Source organism: Podarcis bocagei (genome assembly GCF_964188305.1).
Source record: "Podarcis bocagei genome assembly, chromosome: 1".
Lineage (NCBI taxonomy): Eukaryota > Metazoa > Chordata > Lepidosauria > Squamata > Lacertidae > Podarcis > Podarcis bocagei.
This window is the reverse complement of record NC_138125.1, coordinates 25,619,497-25,637,777: the sequence shown is the minus strand read 5'-3', so window position 1 is coordinate 25,637,777 and position 18,281 is coordinate 25,619,497. Positions and strand designations below refer to the sequence as shown.

The window sequence follows — 18,281 nt, the reverse complement described above, 5'->3', positions numbered from 1 at the left end:
TGGTGGCAGCTTATTAGACTGTTTCTTCCTTCTCTATTCAAGCAGTATTTCTAAAAGAATTGCAAGTAAATGTTGCCATGGGACATTCTGCAGAACGGAGGAGGATGACTGAAGCCAAACCGTTTAGGCACTTTTGGGGAAAGCAGTATACAAATCCATTAATACACCGATTATGCACTGATCCACAATTTAGGGGCTGCCACAGAGAATGCCCTCTCTCAGACTACCAGCACCACTCAACTTCCCTGAGCTTCTGAGGGCAGCCAAATAATCAAGAGGCCCTCTCTGCCATTCTTAGGACCCGAGAAATTTCCAGGCGGTCTTTCAGTCCAGAAACAACCAGCAACCAAGAAACACAAGTAATAAATATCTGGCCTTGTCAGTCTCCTCATTTTCTCTATGCAAATATTGTACGTTGAATCTCAGCTTATTCTATACACAGAATATCTTTTTATTTATTTTTATTTTTATTTCCGGTGACTAAGATACGTCACTGTAATTTTGGTTTAGAAGCTCTTCAGGCAAAAAGAATTTTTTTTTAAAAAAAATCCAAACTCTACCCTTGAACACATTGCAGTGATGGATATGTTTGTGGTCTCAAATTATGGCTGCAATCCTAAATACTATGCTCTTTCACTGCCTGAGGTAATTGCCATGTATAGCAAACAGCAGGACCTTGCTATTTTTCAATTTGTACATGCCATGAATGCAGTACTGAGAAGATATATGTTGTGTGGAGTTGTTTGCCTCAGGAAGCACGGTGATTATAATATACATATTATTGTCCAGGCAGCTGTGCTCTCTTTAATCACTTTCCAGTTGTGGTTTGCCCCTGAGTATCCTGGGAACTGTAGTTTGTTAAGGGTGCCGAGCACTATTAAGAGACCATTTATTCACCTCACAGCTACAATTCCCAGAGTTCCCTAGGAATGGGGCTTGGTTGTTAAACCATTCTGACCACTATAGCTCTTTGTGGAGAAGGCGATTCTCTGAGTAACTCTCACCACTCTTAACGAACTTCAGTTCCAAGAATTCCTTTAGGGGAAGCCACAATTGTTTAATGTGGCATGATGCTGCTTTACATGTATAGTGCAGTTACAGATAGGTAGCCGTGTTGGTCTGCCATAGTCAAAATAAAAAAATTCCTTCCAGTAGCACCTTAAAGACCAACTAAGTTAGTTCTTGGTATGAGCTTTCGTGTGCATGCACACTTCTTCAGATACATGTGTGTATCTGAAGAAGTGTGCATGCACACGAAAGCTCATACCAAGAACTAACTTAGTTGGTCTTTAAGGTGCTACTGGAAGGAATTTTTTTATTTTGATGTATAGTGCAGATAGACTTTCCTCGTTTGAAGCTTTCCTCATTAAGGATAATATTTATTTATTTATTTATTCATTCATTCATACATACATACCCCTCCAATCTGGCTGTGTTTCCCCAGCCACTCTGGGCAGCTTCGAATAAAATATTAAAAATACAATAAAACATCAGACATTAAAAACTTCCCTAAACAGGGAACAAATGGGCCTGAGAACAAAATGCTGCAGTCTGGAGTCCTGCTGTTATTTTCCATTCCATCCCCCTTCTCACCAACCCTAGAGTTTTTAATCACCCTTCCACAAACAATCAGTCATCTATTGAGCACCTTCAGTCTTCATTGAACTGTTTTTGAAGTTGTCTCCCTCACTCCCTATTGGTTTTGTTCTTCTGCAGACCTTTGGGTCCTAGCCAAGCCTGGTGGAATCTCCTTTCCTTTCCTTTCCTTTCCTTTTAAAATCAATTTTATTTATTTTTCTAGATCGCTGATGGATTCGGGGCCATGGCAGGTCCCTTGTCTGGTGCACAGGTATTGCATGCCTTTGGGCCTAGTCATGGCTTGGGGACCACGTAAACCACGGTTTCCCAAACTTGGGTCTCCAGCTGTTTTTGGACTACAATTCCCACCATCCCTGACCACTAGTCCTGCTAGCTAGGGATGATGGCAGTTGTAGTCTAAAATCGGCTGGAGACCTAAGTTTAGGAAACTCTGACTTTCCCAAAATGCTGCTGCAATCCTCAGGCATGAAGGGGCAGAGCTTTTCAGTGGCTGCACATAAGAGCAGTAGTGTTGACGCAACCAATGCAGCTGGGAAATCAACCTGGGTAATCTCTTCTCCTTACACTTTCAGTTCCCCTAGAGAAAGAAGAATCATGATGGTGTGGTTGAAACTGTCATAACCATGTGAGAAGCAAATTTGCACAAAAAGCTTCCCACATAGAATGGTGCCCACACAGTTACATGTTTAAATGGCTTCCATGTCCCTATTCTAACAAGGATTTTGTGTGTGTGTGTTAAGTGCTACTGAAAGGATAAATGGTAAAATGCACCAATGCAGCAGTTTATTAATGGCTACCAAGAACAATAAAAGGATTCTGTTCTTCCTTCTTAAGTGTTTCCCCCACCCCCCATTGGAAGATCTCACACATTATTACAAATGTAATTGTACTAACGTTCCTCTTCAGACAAAGGGGGGTAAGGAATCCATTTAAGATTTCCCAAATGGAGTTACTCTGGTTCCTGCTCCTAGGCATTTCCATATAGCAGCAGCAAGGAACAGGAAGCAGGAAGCCATTTGTGACTGCCTGGCAGACAGGAAGCCTTTTGCTGTTCCATCTCCTTTCCCCGTGGAAGTCTTCTGTCTCTTCTTTTTCATCCAGGGGGAGCAGACAGCCCCTGGATATTCCAGACAGCTGGAAGGAGAAAAGCTGAGAGGAACTAATGTAATTGCTAATGAGGTTTTTGTGAGGAAGCTTTCTTGCTTCAGATACTAAAAGGGGAGAAGCTTCTTGTGTACTTTTGTTTTCTTTTATGATTTTTTTATATATCCAAAGCAAATGGTTAATTTATTTATCTTATACACAAGTGGCCAGTGTGAGGGATGAAGATCCAGCAGTCGGCTTGGGGGGGTCGGATAACTTTTCTCCAATGAAAATAGGGACATCCTAAGGAAAAGTGGGACATTCCAGGATCAAGTCAGAAACCAGGATGACTTCTCTAAATCAGGGATGTCCCTGGGAAGTAAGGACACTGCTTTAGGTGCCAGATGAAAACGTTCATCTTCAACCAGGCCTTTGTCTGATTAATATCTTTTACCTCTTGTAAACGAGTTTTTTGGATTGTGGGGGAGGGGGTTAGGTGTTATGTTTTGTTCTTTTATTTGTCATGTATTTTGTACTTTTATATTGTATTTTTTATGTTGTGAACTGCCCTGCATCAGTGATGAAGGGCAGGATACAAATTTTAAGGATGATGATGGTGGTGGTGGTGATTGGATCAATCTTTATCATCAGATTGCTTTACTTGAAGTTTCTGCAACTCTAAATTGTCAGTATGGACTGAAAACCAATCTGGACACAGATGATGTAATGCACACTGAACTCAATATTTGGCCAGATCCTGTTTTCTTTCATGTGAACAATTGACATTCACTACTGCTGGCATCATGCATGCAAAGCATGAAGTCAATCTGTCCTATGAATGGAAAAAAAGAAGTTTCATTTATGGGGGGTAGAACAACATTATATTCACACCCAAACTGTCAAGATGGCATCGTTTTCAAATGGATTCCGATCCATGGATCTATAGTGGCAACTGGTATTGTTTAATTCAAAAAAGGGAAGGGGAAGAGTGGTGTTAAGTAGCTCAAAAGAAAGGACTGTCATGAGAAGACTTTCGCTCCTACATCTGCAGAGTGATTAATCATGATGCAGAAGGGCCAATGGAAAGTTTCTGATTTATGGCCCTGCTGCTCAGTTTCACATAGTCAATGTTCAGCTCAATTTCAAACTCAGGAAATAAACACAGTTTAATGTAATCTGAGGGCACAGCAATCGTATTAAAGGCAAACCGGGAGGGAATGTGTTGGTAAAACCCCCAATGAGTTTGCTTTTTAACAGCATGTATTTGTAGAATGATGGTTGGAGAAGCATGTGAAAGTGGTGATGTGAAGATTTCACCCCTTCACTTCCAGCAAGAACGCTCCTGATTTAGTGCCACCATAAATTCTGAAGGAATAGAAGGAAGGTGCCTGCTTTCAAAGTCCCCTTTTATTTGTTGTTTCACAGAGGCTAATAATGGAACATGCTCAGGGCTGGGAACATCCATCAAAGGGGCTATAAATCTGTCAGGGGGAATGCACAGAAACTTCTCTCAAATGGGCATCTCTCAAAGCTGATTCAGTTGTGCTCAAACTTTCAAAGGAAAGGAAAGTCTGTGATGGCTAAAATCCAAGAGGAAATTTGTTTGGAAAAGGCCTGAATGGGAGCCATTGGAAGTGGCCATTCAGAGTTTGGGGGCAAAATGTCACCAGTACACTGATGATAGGTAGCTCTGTTTTTCCATTACAACTGAGTCAAAAGAGACTGACTGTGGTCTGGAACATTGTCTTGATTGCTACCTGGATGGGTAGCTCCAGCTTGTTCAAAATGCTTCTAGACTACAGGTGGAGACAGGCTACCACCAGCACCCTAACACCTGTGCTTAAAAACTTTCACAGGTTGCCCATATGTTAATGGGCCTGGTTCAAGGTTATTGTGTTAATTTACAACATGGATACCATAAGAACCACCTGATCCCTTATAGCCCAGCCAAGTCACAGAGATTCAGAGGAGTCTCTGTTAGTGGTGCTCCATGGTTCAGATGCTTGTAACTACCAGAAGCCATGCATTCAGGCAAACAAGGCCATATTTGGAGTATTTAAAGTTGATTGATGTGGGGGCAGGCATTCATAAAAGGGATCTACTTTCCTCCCTGCAAACATTTGTTCATGAATTTTGAGTACAATAGCAAAATAGATGCCCCAGCTGATATGCAAATTTACTTCAACATCCCTCCCCAAAATCACAAGGATTGGAGAGTCCTGCTAAATAATTCCTTCTGATTTCCAGCCTCACCTGTCAATAACAATGACATTCTCCTTCCCACTTCTCCCTCTCCACTCTACTGTTTGCTCTCCCACAAACTTCACCCCCCCACACATATTTCTTAATAGAGTAAGCTAAGAGACATTAATTTTCTTAATAAATACCCTCCAACTATCCCAATAGGGATACCCCATTTTTTCCTATGAGAGCACAGCACCCAAAAACATGTGTTTTGGGGGTGCCATGATCTCTTTTGGGGCCTTGATCTCACACAGCACCCCCAAACACACATTTTTGGGTGCTGTGTGAGATCATGCCCCTTCCCAAAAAAAGCATGTCTTTTGAGGCCACAATTTCACAAGGCTCACATGACAAGTGCATCCCAGGTTTTCACCTCAACATGTAACTGCAGACAGGGGGTTGCAAGTATGTCTTTTTAAAAAGTTCCACATACATACCTGTTACATCCAATCTGCCCTATCAAAACCATCTTTGTTAGAAATTCCAGGAAAGACTTCTGTTTGACACCCAGAAGAGCTACTGGAATTCAAAATAGGCTGTGCTGAGCTGCATGGACCATTGTCCTGACTCACTATGGACACCTGATAGAATCAGTTTAAAATATATGCCCAATAATGCTGAGAAGACTGGAAGTAACCAGTAAGCTATTCTTAGTGTATTCTGGTCCAATTAAATCATCTAATTTAAGTAGTTAAATTGGCAGCATGAAAGTGTGGTGGTAGAAGGAGGGTCATTAATTTTCCAGAATAAAATTTCCTTCAGCAGTCTCAGCTACAGAGAGGAGGAATAATGATGTGTGTTTAGAGTAGCAAATCAGATCTGGTTATAAGCAATGCATGAAATCTGCTGCATTGCTAATGGCTCCTGCTTTCTGTCTGCCTCTCCCTAAGAAAGACGAATTATGTTGATCAAGACCTTGTAGAAGCAACAGGAAATAGGCTGGAGAAGTGTATTGCGAACTTCAGAGAAGTTTCAATTCACATTTAGCTTCAGAAAGTGCAAATAGGGTATAACTTTAAATGCAAACAGGATCAAATTTTTCCTCCCATCCCTCGGCCCAGTTCTCAGTGACTGTCAGTCAGTGGGTTGAGACAGATGAAAAGGGGGGAATTGCGGATTGACCCCTTGGGGAGCCAATACAGGGGCATGAACATGAACCCCTGGCATGTGTTTGTGGTAGTCACCCTTAACAAGAGAAGGCAGAGGTGAACCAGAACAAGAGTCTGGGTTCTGAGTGAAAGAGAGAACCTGGATGCAAGGAAATAACTCTGCTAAGTGGAATAGCTACCATTTATCTCTCCCATTGAAAGGGGCAGGAGAGATCTCAAACTTCTCTGTGGTGGGACAGAGCAGTGGCATTTGGGTGCCGGAAACAATAACAAAAGCATCATGTGCCTGGGTCAGAGGGGACAGGTAGAGGGAGTTTAGGGGGTTTGGGGAGGGAGAAATATGGAGTGGGGTGGAAAGTAATAATCAGCATAGGAGAAGGGAAGATACTTGATGTCTGTCACCCCTGCACAGTCATCCCTAAATGGAGATTTGGGTAACCATGCTGATGTGCCCTTCTATCTGGTGGTTAAATAATGCCAGCTCAATCCACAATAAAGCAAATCCCATCCATGATTTGATCATAGATTTCCCGACAGGGACAGGGCCCCACAGCTTGTCCACCCAAGTTTGGGTAACGTGCACAAGGTCAACCACCTCATCCATGCACATTCCTAAAACTTGGGTGGGCAAGCCAAGGGGCCTTGCCTTTATTCAACTTTGCCCATCTCAGCAGGTTGGCATGACAGGGAGGGATGTTACAGTCATCCAAAAAGTTCCATCACTCTCACTAGGAAACCAAGCCTTTTGGGACTTCGGTGTGAGAGTTGGTATTTTATTTACAAAATTTATATTCCACCCTTCTTCCCAAAGTGTGTTGCAGAGACAGGACAGAGAGAGAGAAAGGAGAGAGAGAGAAAGGGAGCATGATGTAGCAGAGGTTCCTACTATTTCTCCTACTTTCTGCTCACATTGCTCCTTTGCTTGGAGAAGGCAGGTGAACAAGAAGGAACAGAAAGAAGGGTGAGCCCTACAGAGCCAGGAGTCTCCAGGCCCTCTACTAAGAGTAGGTCTCAGCAGCTGCCCAACAATACCAACCCCTCCCACTTGACCTGCTGGAAACACAGTCCTGGTGGCAAAACATAAGGCACTGCCTGGAGGCTGCCTGCAGGAGGTCTTGGCTTGCAGCATAAACATATGGTGCCATACAATGTGAAAGAATATGAGTCACCGCTGAATAACCACAAGCAGCTCCAACTTGTATCAGAGGATTCTGACTTCAAAGAGAACTCCCACACCACCCTTTGGAGAAATTTTATGTAACTTGTGTCATTCAGGGATGAATACGCCTCTTTTATTGTTATTATTTCTATGGCTGCATTTTCACCCATAAGAACCTAAGAAGAGCCAGTTGGATCAGGACCAAGGCACAAAAGCAACTCTCCCCTCCTGCCATTTCTAGCAACCGGTATACTGCTGTCAACCATGGAGGCAGAGCATAGCCATAGCCATCATGACTGATAACCTTATTGTCCACATATTTGTCTAATCCCACCCTTCCTATGAGTTCTAGGTACCATAGTTTGCCCCAATAGCCTGTGATGTAGGTTAGGCCAAGGGTCAAGCTACATAGGATGGGCCAGGGCATACAGGGTGGGGATGAGCCTTTCCTCTGATGCTACAATCCTGACAAAGATGAACAAAACATAAAACTTTTTCCTATGCCAACTAGATCCTTGGTGTAAGAACTCAGGATCAGTAGACAATATCAAACTAGATGGACCAATAGTCTGGTTCTGTATGAGGCAGCTTCTGATGTTCCTTCATATATTCCCATGAGACAGAATTTCCCGCAGAGTCAGCTGCAGATGCCCCGCACTTTGGCAGATGATGCAGATTGTGTGGCCCTCCTCTGGTTCCATGGACTCCAATCCCATGGAGCCCCCATGAAACCACGTTTCCCTTACACTCAGTAGCCACTGAAGCAAGTACGCCACTTTAACTGAGGAAGCATCTCTCACCAGAAGTGGAGCAAGACTTTCAGACAGAAGTGCTGCTTTTATTTGTTTTCTTTTCTTTTAAGGCTCAGTCAAGAGATTGCCCATTGCTCAACATTTGAATCTTGTTCCAATCCCCAGCTTGGGTATCTTGCAGAGCTGTCCATGGTGCTACCTGCATCCCGAGTTTGCTAAAGAGTGGCCTTTGCTCTGCTTAGCTTCTCTTGACTCTGCATTGCTTAACCCTGAACTCTTGCCAGGACAACCACCTCTCTCCCTCTGCTTCGGTTCAAAGGCTCACACTGCTGTGGCCATTCCTGGAACAGAACTCCTGACGGTGGGAAGTAATTTTCATTGAGACTGATGCCCAGGAGGAAAGGGATTAAATCCTCCCTCCCCACATGACACAGTTCCAGTCCTGATAATGGGTCCCTGGTGCTGCAAACCACTGAATTTAAGACAGTCTCGCAAGTACAATGGGAGGCCTTTAGCAATGGAAGATAGTGGCTGTCCAGAGAGATGAATTTGAATCCTTCTGGTCCAGCATTCCCTCCACAACACTAGATCTCAAAACACAAGGTGACACAGGATAAAGAAATAAGCAGATAAGAAGAGCCTACTGGATCAGCCTAATGTCCCATCTAGTTCAGCATCCTGTTCTCACAGTGACCAGCCAGGTGTGTGGGGGAAATCAGGGAGCAGAATATGAGCACAATAGCACTCCCCTCCCACGGTTTCCAGCAGCTGGTATTTGGAAGTACTGCTGCCTCCAATTGTGGCCATAGAGCAGGCACGTCCAACAGGTAGATCATGATCTACCAGTAGGTCACTGGACATCTGTGGTAGATCACTGGTAGATCACTGGCTCCCCCCAAAGAAGCTCAACAACTTTGGCTCCCCTAAAAAAAGCTCAGCAACTTTGACCTGAACCCCCCAAAATGGGGTAGATCATTGCCAGTTTTTAACTCTGTGAGTAGATTGCAGTCTCTTGGGAGTTGGCCACCCCTGCCATAGAGCATATTCATCATGGCTGGTAGCCACTGATCACTCTCTTCTTCATGAAATATTAGCCACAACATGCTAACAGTGTTGACTGCAGAACTAATGCAAAAGATGAATGGAATATCCAACTACAAAAGATTTAGAAGAAGACTAAACAACAGGAAGAATGGTTGTAATCCTCCAGAAGGTCTTTGTTGCAGTTTTACTCATCTTTGGAAGACATTACATTATTCAAAACAAAACAAAACACAGTTGCAGCAGAACTTTTTGAGATGGCAAGAGGTGTATTTGGCTTATTACCCAGCTAATGATATTGATTAGAGAATCCTCATGTTCTAAAAATAGCTTTCTAGAGCACTGTGAAATTATATGGAAACCAGCAAGTCAAAATGGTATGAGAAGGTGTAGAAAGTTTTTCCGCAAGAGGACCGAGTTGTTGTTGTTATTATTATCAATTTAGAGAGGGAGCCACACTGAAAATATTGGCCCCCATATTGCTACTGAGAAAGCCAACCCCAGCCCTCACTCCAAATCCTCAATTTCATTCAGTCAAAACAGACTTCCAGTTCATGGCTTTGGGTTTTAAGAAATCTCAACATTTACCCAAGTCACAAACTTCACAGTAGTGAGAACCTTTATCTCCAATGAGTCCAAATGAGTTATTCAAAAATTCCAGCCCTTAAGCTGTTCTTGCCCACCTTTCAAACTGAAATTAATGTTCCTGATCCAACTGGAATTATGGACTAGTCATGTATAACACATAGTGGCTTCCAAGTATGGGTGCACATTCTTATTCTGCTCAGAAGGTACATTTAGCCATCTCAGTAGGATTTGGGTGGACATTATGTCGAAGGTAGTTTCCATGTCTGGATCTCCCTTGGCAGAGCGGGGCAGGGAGATTTTCTGCATGATCTTGGAAGCTGTGGGCCTGGCCTTGGAAGTTGTTAAGGCAGAGGTGAGTAAACAGTGGCCCCAGGCTAGATATGGTCCTGGGACCTCCACATCTGGTCTGCAGGTTCCTGCCTCACCCTACCCCCAGCCACTACAATTAGACTTCAAAACGGTTTTCTATAGTTAACATGTGATTATTTTCCACCTTAATTTGCATTTGGGATCATCTAATGTGAACATCTTAAGCCTCAGAATCCATCTAAAGGACTACAATTATTTTTTGTCATTTACACAGTGGCATATCTACATATATCAATTAACAATTTTCTCAGATCCGCAGGGAAGAAACCAGATGTTATTTGAATTAGAGAAAGGGAAATACTAACACCTTATCAAAGCCTGGCAATAAAAAAAGAGAAATGATGGGAAAGCATGAAACAAACATTTAAAACCACATCAATTCAAAAGTAATTAATTTCTTCCAAACATGGCACCCATAATCATTCCTTAGAGATTTTGGTTGTTTAAACCTATGAGGCCATCCGACCCTTAAAAAGCAGGATGAGGGAACCTGTGGCTCTCCAGATATTGTTGGATTGCAACTCTCATCAGCCTCCATCAGCATTGCTAATGGCCAAGAATGGTGGAAGTTGTAACACAACAACATCTAGAGAGCCAGTTTCTCCAACACATTTGGTATTGCTATAGGACAGCTCATAAACATAAACAGCTCAGCTATTTTAGGAAGGATGCCTGTGAACTATCCACACACACACACACACACACACACACACACACTTTGTAGCTCGTTGAAACCACACAGAGAGGGTTGCACTTAATCCCTCAGGGTCTGAGCCAATTGCTAATTGACAGAGGTGTGTGCATCCTATCTCATCATCATCCATTGTTCCCTTGCAGTTGAAATAATAAACTACATCAATAATAATAATAATAGTCCCTTTAGTTAGATGTTACTTTCAGCCACTCCCATCATTCATGTAAGACATCAATCTGCACCAGCAGCCATCATTTATGAGTGTGAAGCTGATGGGTCTCAGAGAAGTTCTAAGACGCATCTTCCAGATTCTCAAGTTGATTGCTCTCATTATTGTAGAAAGGGGCCAACTGTAACTTGAAAACTGTCATGAAGAGAAGTCAGCTTGCTCACCTGCCTTGACAATGCTGCTTTCAGTGTAGTTTAACCTAAGCAGATCTAAAAGGCTGAAATCCTAGGGACTTCACTTGCCATTTGAATATAGAAAAGTAGGATGACTAAGCGTGTTGTAGAATCAGGCTTCACGAAACCAATACTGAGTTCAGTGGTTGTTTATATTTCAGACAGCCCTGGGTTTGTTTTTACTTTTTGTGTCAGGCCCTGCACCAGGAGGAATAGAGTCTGAAGACTCATGCAGCTAAGCAGATGTGTAGGGCTGATCTGAAATTGTCCAGTTTGAGAGAACTGATAGAAGAGAGCATTTTGGTCCATTTTCAGGAGGCCCAAAATTCAGGGTGAGTTGGAAATGCATCGCCTGCCTCTGGCAATCCTTTGGTAGCAGCCACTGTTTCTTCCCAAATCCCCCAGGAGTGGCGCTACATAATTATGCAGTGTCATTCCCTGTCTTTGAAGATATTTTTTTATTTTAAAAAAATGGTCACCAACTCACAGCCACCATAAGGAACACCCTAATTTTGTCATGCTGTCACTAAAATTTGCCACTGCCACACACAAAAAGAACTGAGCCAAAAGTTGTATCAGCAGCACTAGTGGAAATGAAATCAATCAATAAACAGAGTCAGTGGGCAATTTCAATTTGCATTCTCATCCACTAGATAATGCATGTAAATAGGCAATGGCTGGGCATTCCCCACTCAGAAAGAAGTGGCAGGTTTCTGCGGGAGCAGGCCATTTTGTAGTCCCTCTGCTCCTGGAATGAATGGATTCTCCAATTATATTCAATGCAAAGAAGAAATACCTGCCTCCCAGCAGAGGCTGGCTGAAAGATGGCAAGGCCAGAGCAGCAGACACTTGGGGCATCCTTGATGATGAACATTTTGGGCTCACTAAAGCCCTTTGATATTTAATTAATTCTCACCTAGCAGCACTAGCATCCCCCAGTGCACACTCTCCTTGTAAGAGAAAGCTGGTAGCGAAGTAACATTTAACAGCTGGCATTTTAAAGAGGGTGTTTTTGTTAAACTTTTTTTTTGCATATCTGATGTTCAAAGAATGAAAGTCTGAAGGATCAGGCCTTTAAAACATCAGATCTGTGCGATTAGAGCTCTTAAGTCTAGCCACTATTTCCCTCTCAAGGTTATCACAGAAACTGCATGTCTTAAGAGAATGTAATTCCCAGTATCTGATCATAAAGTGAAGGGCAACCGACTGAGCGAGCTTTCAGGGCTGTCTTGGTTCAGCAAATCCATAGACTGCAAGGGTGGGAAGAGTTGTTTTTCTAGCCTTTTTTCAGTTTCTGAAGCAACATCTTTCATGATAAAGGTCATGCAAGGCTTTTAATCTATGAATTTATCCAGCATTGATCTTTGTCACTGCTTCAATAGCCTCCTAGACCAGCTGACTCCAGGGCAGCCTTTGAGAAAAATGTCAGCCACAGGTAAGTTTCTCACAGCCTCTCCTCATGCTCTGGACACTCCCACCCCAAGTTTTGCATCTGGTCCCAACTCCCCAGCACCTCCTTTCATTATGCACTTTAATCACATCCTTATGACCAAGCTACACAGCATTCAATGCGTCTCTTAAAAAAAAATCTCACAAGGGGAATCAGGTTTGGTATTGTGGGTGTACAAAGCTCCCCAATTGTCTCAGTGACCACCACCTCCCCACATTTGCTACAGGAGCAAATTCCCGGTAACAACTCTTCACTGGTGAGGGGTGCGTGTTCAAAAGCCCAGTGCACTGTCGATTAAGGTTACCAGATTTTTTTCAAAGAATCCGGGGACACATTTTTTTTTAAAGAGAAAAAAAGTTGTTGTTGTTGTTGTTGTTGTTAAATTAAGAAGTAATCTCTTCTGAAATCTACTCTGTCGCATGGCCTTCCTCTGGGCCCTGGCCTGCTCTCTTGGGAGTGCTAGCCGCCGGGGAGTAGATTTGGGTCGGGCCTGGGCTCAGCCACGTGTCCTTGCCCTCCTGGTGCTCCCCTACCTCTCCTTCTCAGCAATGGCGGCAGTGGCACAGCAAGGTCGGGGCTCCTCTTTTTTTCCTCCTTCCTCTTTCTCTCTTCCTTCTCCTTCTCCTCTCCTCCTTCTCCCTGCATCAGCTCCAGGGTTTTCCTGGCCCTGGAGTGTCGCTGGGCAGTCGGCCGGGCGCTCTCACTCCCAGCTCAATTTGGGTCACGGGGGGGGGGTGTCCAGCAGTTTCCCCCAGTTGACGCGCCAGGCATCCCTGGTTCCCCCTCAGCAGTGCCGGTGGTAGTCTCAGCAGCCTGGAGCCAGCCTGGTAGCGCAGTTGGCTTTGGCTGGCTTCAGGAGCTGCTCGCTGCCGTGGTGCCCGCCATTTTGCCTCACCAGAAGTCCCCATATGATGTGTCTTGTGCCGTTGAACCAATCACACAACATTCTTTCCCTACTAATCAATCTACAACACTTAAACTATAAATCCGGGGACATTAAATGAAATCCGGGGACATTCCGGGGACGGATTTTGTCCGGGGACAAATTTGTAAATCCTGGGACTGTCCCTGGGAGACGGGGACATCCAGTAACCATATTGTAGATTGGGCCCACCCCATGCTTTCCCTAGAATGTCAAGGCATGATTACAGAAACTATTCCTGGTTATATTATCTTCATAAACTAAGTTTGGGTGGATTGTACGGAAGGAGGGAGGTGTAGTGTGTTGCACTAGGTTTGGTGGGATTTGAAGAACCACAGCTGTTGGTGACAGTCTTTGAAGGCTATGCAAAAAATTCATAGATGATATGCAAGTTTGCACATGTAATCCAACCCACCTTTCATTTCAACGCCTTTCCCCTCACTCTATTTCTTATGCAAGCAAACACACCCAAAATTGCATTAATTAATTTTCTCACATCCTCTTCCTTTGTTTTGAGGTCTGAAGCTATTTGTGCTCTCCATATGCAATCATCAAAGACGTGGCAATGGGTATAAAATGTGTAGTAATAATTATCTTGTTTGTTGTTGGCTTTGAAACCAAAAGAGATTTTGCTTAGGTTCTGAGGAAGGGAGGAAGAGAAACTAAAATGAATGAGAAAGAAAAGTAACACTTACAGGAGGATAGTCCACAAAGCATGTGATTTAACAGTTGCACAATATGATGTTATTAATGGCACTTAAAGCTATAAGCACTTAAAATTTTTGATCATATTTTTTATCATCGCCTTCATCATCCACATGGAATTTTGGGAAGTTGTCTGTCTCTCATACCTAAACCCTAACCACCAATAGGGACACAGAGCCCTGAGCTTTGAAAGTTGCCCTGCCCCATGACTTTACATTGTATATGCACTTATGCCTACTGTTTTAAAAAATTCAACTTCTGCTACAGAGAAGAGCAAAATGTTTGACATCATGCAAAGGCTTCGCTCTCCGTCTTCATTGTATTACAGCATTACAACTGGAGCTCCGTCAGTAATACAAAGTGTGGATGCAAACATTTTAAAACAAGGGGCTCACTGTTTAACTGAACCAAGCGCTAGGTTATTCCTCGCTTAAACAATGCAGATCCTGAAATTTTGAAGGTTCTCCAGTGTATGATTATCAGTTTATCACAGGAATTTCTTCCAAGGGCAGGGAAAAACACCCATACCCACCCACACCCCAATTTCCCGCTTTTAAAATTTCCATTTGTTATGTGCTGTTTTTGTGTGTTTTCTTTTCTTTTTTCGGGGGGGGGGGGGGATATCCTGCTGTTATCTTCATCAGTGTTTCAGCAGTGTCCAGGCAACTTCCTTGTGCATGGGCATTTATTTATTTATTTATTTATTTATTTTTGGGTTACTGAAGCTAATTCATCCATTTTTGTATGTGTGTGTATATATATATATATATATTTGAAATACAAAATGGGCGAACAATCATATTTGGATCTTATGCCAAATCATAAACTGCCTTATTTTAAAGTTATTTTGCCTTTCCATATAAAAAAAAAGGATTCAGCAGTGACAGAAGCAAGGAACTTGTCATCCATTGAAAAAGCAGAAGCCTTCTTTCCTCACTTCCCGAAATGCTCTTCTAAGAGGTCCCAAACATTCCCGCTGTGTTATTTGCCTTTCCAGCTGTATTACCCTGGTGTTTGGATGTTCCTCCACGGCAAGCACACGTAGGCTGTCATTGTCAATATTCCAGCTGCGGACGCCATTTCCCAGTGTGATTTCTTTTGGCAGAGCAAACTTCGGTTGTTATGGCACAGTGAAATATCCCAGGATGTTATGGAACCAGACTGAATTAGAAGTCTGTATAAGGCACATGTCTTCTTGATACATATATCCCTCTGTATATATATCTTGTACGTATATAAAAGACTAACATTGGTTCGTGAGAGTCAAGGCTCATTGTTTTTGTTTGTTTTCACATTTAATTCCTGTCTTCAAGTAATGCTTTGTTTTCGTGTTCCCTTTCTTTGGTTTCGCTGGGGATCATCCCGTTCTCGAGGCCCATGTGCTGCTCAATGCAGTCGGTGAGAACGGCAGTGCTGGAATGTTCCGAGTGACACCCTTTCTCGGAATCTTCCTCCTTCTTCTCCTCGTCCAAGGAGTAGTTCCGGAAGGTCTCGTAGATTTTGCGCACGTCTTCCGGGATGCTCTTCTTCAGGTCTTTGTTTTTCCTCTTGGTCAGCTTGGAGGAAGAGCCGAACTTGTTGATGATGTTGTCCTCGGAGGCCCCCTGCCCATGCTTGCTCAACTGTTCCGTCCCTTTAAGGCGCAGGTTGTTAGGCCTGTTGTTGATGCTTTCCTGAGATGAAGCCTTGAAGTGGCCACTGTCCAAGGCAGCAAAGACGCAGCGTTTCTCCGGAGAGAGCATATCCAGCGAGTGGGCTCTCTGGTCCAGCCCCAGCCGCCTGCGCTCCATGCTCCGAATCGTCGCTGCTCTCTGGAGCTTGTCGTGGATTTCCACGCTCAGACGCCGCCGCGTTTCCCTGAACTCCGCAGTCACGTTGGCTTTCCATTCAGCCGCGTGGGCTTTTATTTCACCAACCTGTGAAAAAAGACAAGAACAAAGAGCTGAAAAAAATCATAGTATTGTTTTTTTTAACGGTGGGTTGTTGTTGTTGTTTGGTACTTAGAAACTCCTGCAAGTATAGATCAAATGGGGCAGGGAGGGGAAGCGACGCTAGTTAGAATTATTCACTTGGTTTCCAAATAGCTCTTGTCTACTTCCTACTATATTACATTCATGCCATTTAAAGCCACACGGGAGGCGATGCTGGCCAAATGTTTTCTTTCACACAAGCTATTCAAGGCATAAGAGCTCCCTTTGAGACCAGTTGTGGCAAAGCTGGTACATTCAACTTCCTACAAAATACACCATTTTGACATACAAAGCCAAGCTTAAATAACAAATTGAGATTATTCACAAGGGGCCAGGCTTTTGTGTGTGGTTCCCACCCCCCACACCATGAGGTGGATTTCCAGGAAACCAGAAAGTCTCTGCCTTGTGTTAATAAGTATGCACCCACCCTTCTGTTTCCCCCATGACGTTAGCTTTGATCATCAAAGTGCTTTCAGATTCAATCAATCCCTGGTCCCGTTTCTTTCACCCTATAGGATCAAACCGCAGCTCTATAAAGTGCCACCAGAAAGAATGTTAAAAGGAATTTAAATAGAGGTGCTTCTTTTCTGTGTCCCAACCAGTGGCGGAGCAGCAAACATTTGGGGCGTGGCTCGCGTACATCCCAGGGGGTGTGGTGTGTGTCTCGGGGGTGTGCGCATCTCAGGGGGCATAGCACATGTCTCAGGGGGCATGGCGCACGCCGGGATGCACAGCAAGCATCCCGGGCCGTGCGCGGTGAGCACTGAGCGTCCTGGGGGTGGGGACAGCCATAATGTCACCCCCCCAGATGGCACCCAGGGGACCACCCCCACACCACCCCCACCTTTGTCCGCCAGTGGTTCCAACTATGACTGAGGCTAGACTGGGTGAGACCCTTCTATGAGATGACACCTAAACTTTGGGATTCTCTTCCAAGGAAGGCCTGGCAGGCTCCCTCTCTATTTGCCCTACCTTGTTTTGTCTTAGATAGACTTAGAATTTGCCTGCTTAGCAATTTCTAACGCATGATCTGGTTGTTTTTAATGCATTCCATCTGTGCTATGAGTGTCTTTGTTTTATCAATGCTTTTGTTAAGATATTATATCTATCATCACAGGGCATGATCTGAAAGCACTACCACTTTGCTGAAGCTAAGGAGGCCTGGATCTGGTTGGTGCTTGAATGGGCATCCAACACATGTATGCCGACCTGGATTCGATGATGGAAGAAATGCAGGATATAAGAGCAACATCATGGAAGAGGTGTTTCTTTGACCAAGCTGAAACTGTCAAGCTCCCTTGTTATTTTTGCTCTTGCCAGGAGGTGTATGGTTGCTAATGCAATCTTGCTATATTTATAGCACTGAAATTGTTGTGGGTTTTGTGTATGTGGTTATATTTGCCATTATGCCGGTTTTTTATTATGTTATTATGAAATTGTTCTAACAACGGTAGAGTTTGAGATGCCTTCCCACTTTCTTTGATGTAAGCCACTTTGAGCCTGATTCTTTTTGTCGAAAGGCAGCATACAAATAAAATTGTGATGGTGATAAGAGTATTGATGATGGCATCCATCTGTCTCGAGAGGCAATGGAGTGTGCCTCTAGAGGTGAACTCAAACCACTGCGTTTGCAGCACCAAAGTGACCTTCCGGGAGCACGAGCCTCAGTAGAGTGTATGGAGGTCCTGGGCTGCCCCAAACGATAAGACCTTCCTCTCAGTCTTGCTTATGCAGGCCAAAGGGAATGCCATCCAACCTTCCCCCCCCCCCTTTATCCTGTATCTGGCCTCCTTATTTACTTCTTATAAGCTAAAATAAAAAAATTCCTTCCAGTAGCACCTTAAAGACCAACTAAGTTAGTTCTTGGTATGAATCTGAAGAAGTGTGCATGCACACGAAAGCTCATACCAAGAACTAACTTAGTTGGTCTTTAAGGTGCTACTGGAAGGAATTTTTTTATTTTGACTATGGCAGACCAACACGGCTACCTATCTACTTCTTATAAGCTGTTTCCTTTATGAATAATTATTAAGATTTTTCTAATTATAAGGACTCTCCTCCCTGGAAGAGAGGGGATTGGTTGTGGGTGGGAGACCGAGCTCCGCCCCTGGTAGGGGGCATTAGCCCCCTCCCCTCCTTACCTGGCTGGCGCCCACGCCCACCAGAGGTGGCCAACCAGGTGCCTCCGGGGGGC

At 43.8% G+C, this 18,281-nt stretch overlaps 2 protein-coding genes across 3 annotated transcripts in view; one reads left to right on the top strand and one right to left on the bottom strand.

Moving 5' to 3' along the window:
• The window catches only part of LOC308575582 (uncharacterized protein), a 288,973-nt gene that overhangs the window by 239,257 nt on the left and 31,435 nt on the right, over positions 1 to 18,281 (top strand). The window lies entirely within an intron of this gene.
• KCNK10 (potassium two pore domain channel subfamily K member 10) overlaps positions 14,707 to 18,281 on the bottom strand; it is an 88,210-nt gene continuing 84,635 nt past the window's right edge. For both annotated transcript variants that reach the window (XM_081173439.1, XM_081173438.1), the window contains one exon: positions 14,707 to 16,033. In XM_081173439.1, coding sequence (XP_081029565.1) covers positions 15,413 to 16,033 — 621 coding nt within the window. In that variant the 3' untranslated portion in view covers positions 14,707 to 15,412. The remainder of the gene's footprint in view (positions 16,034 to 18,281) is intronic.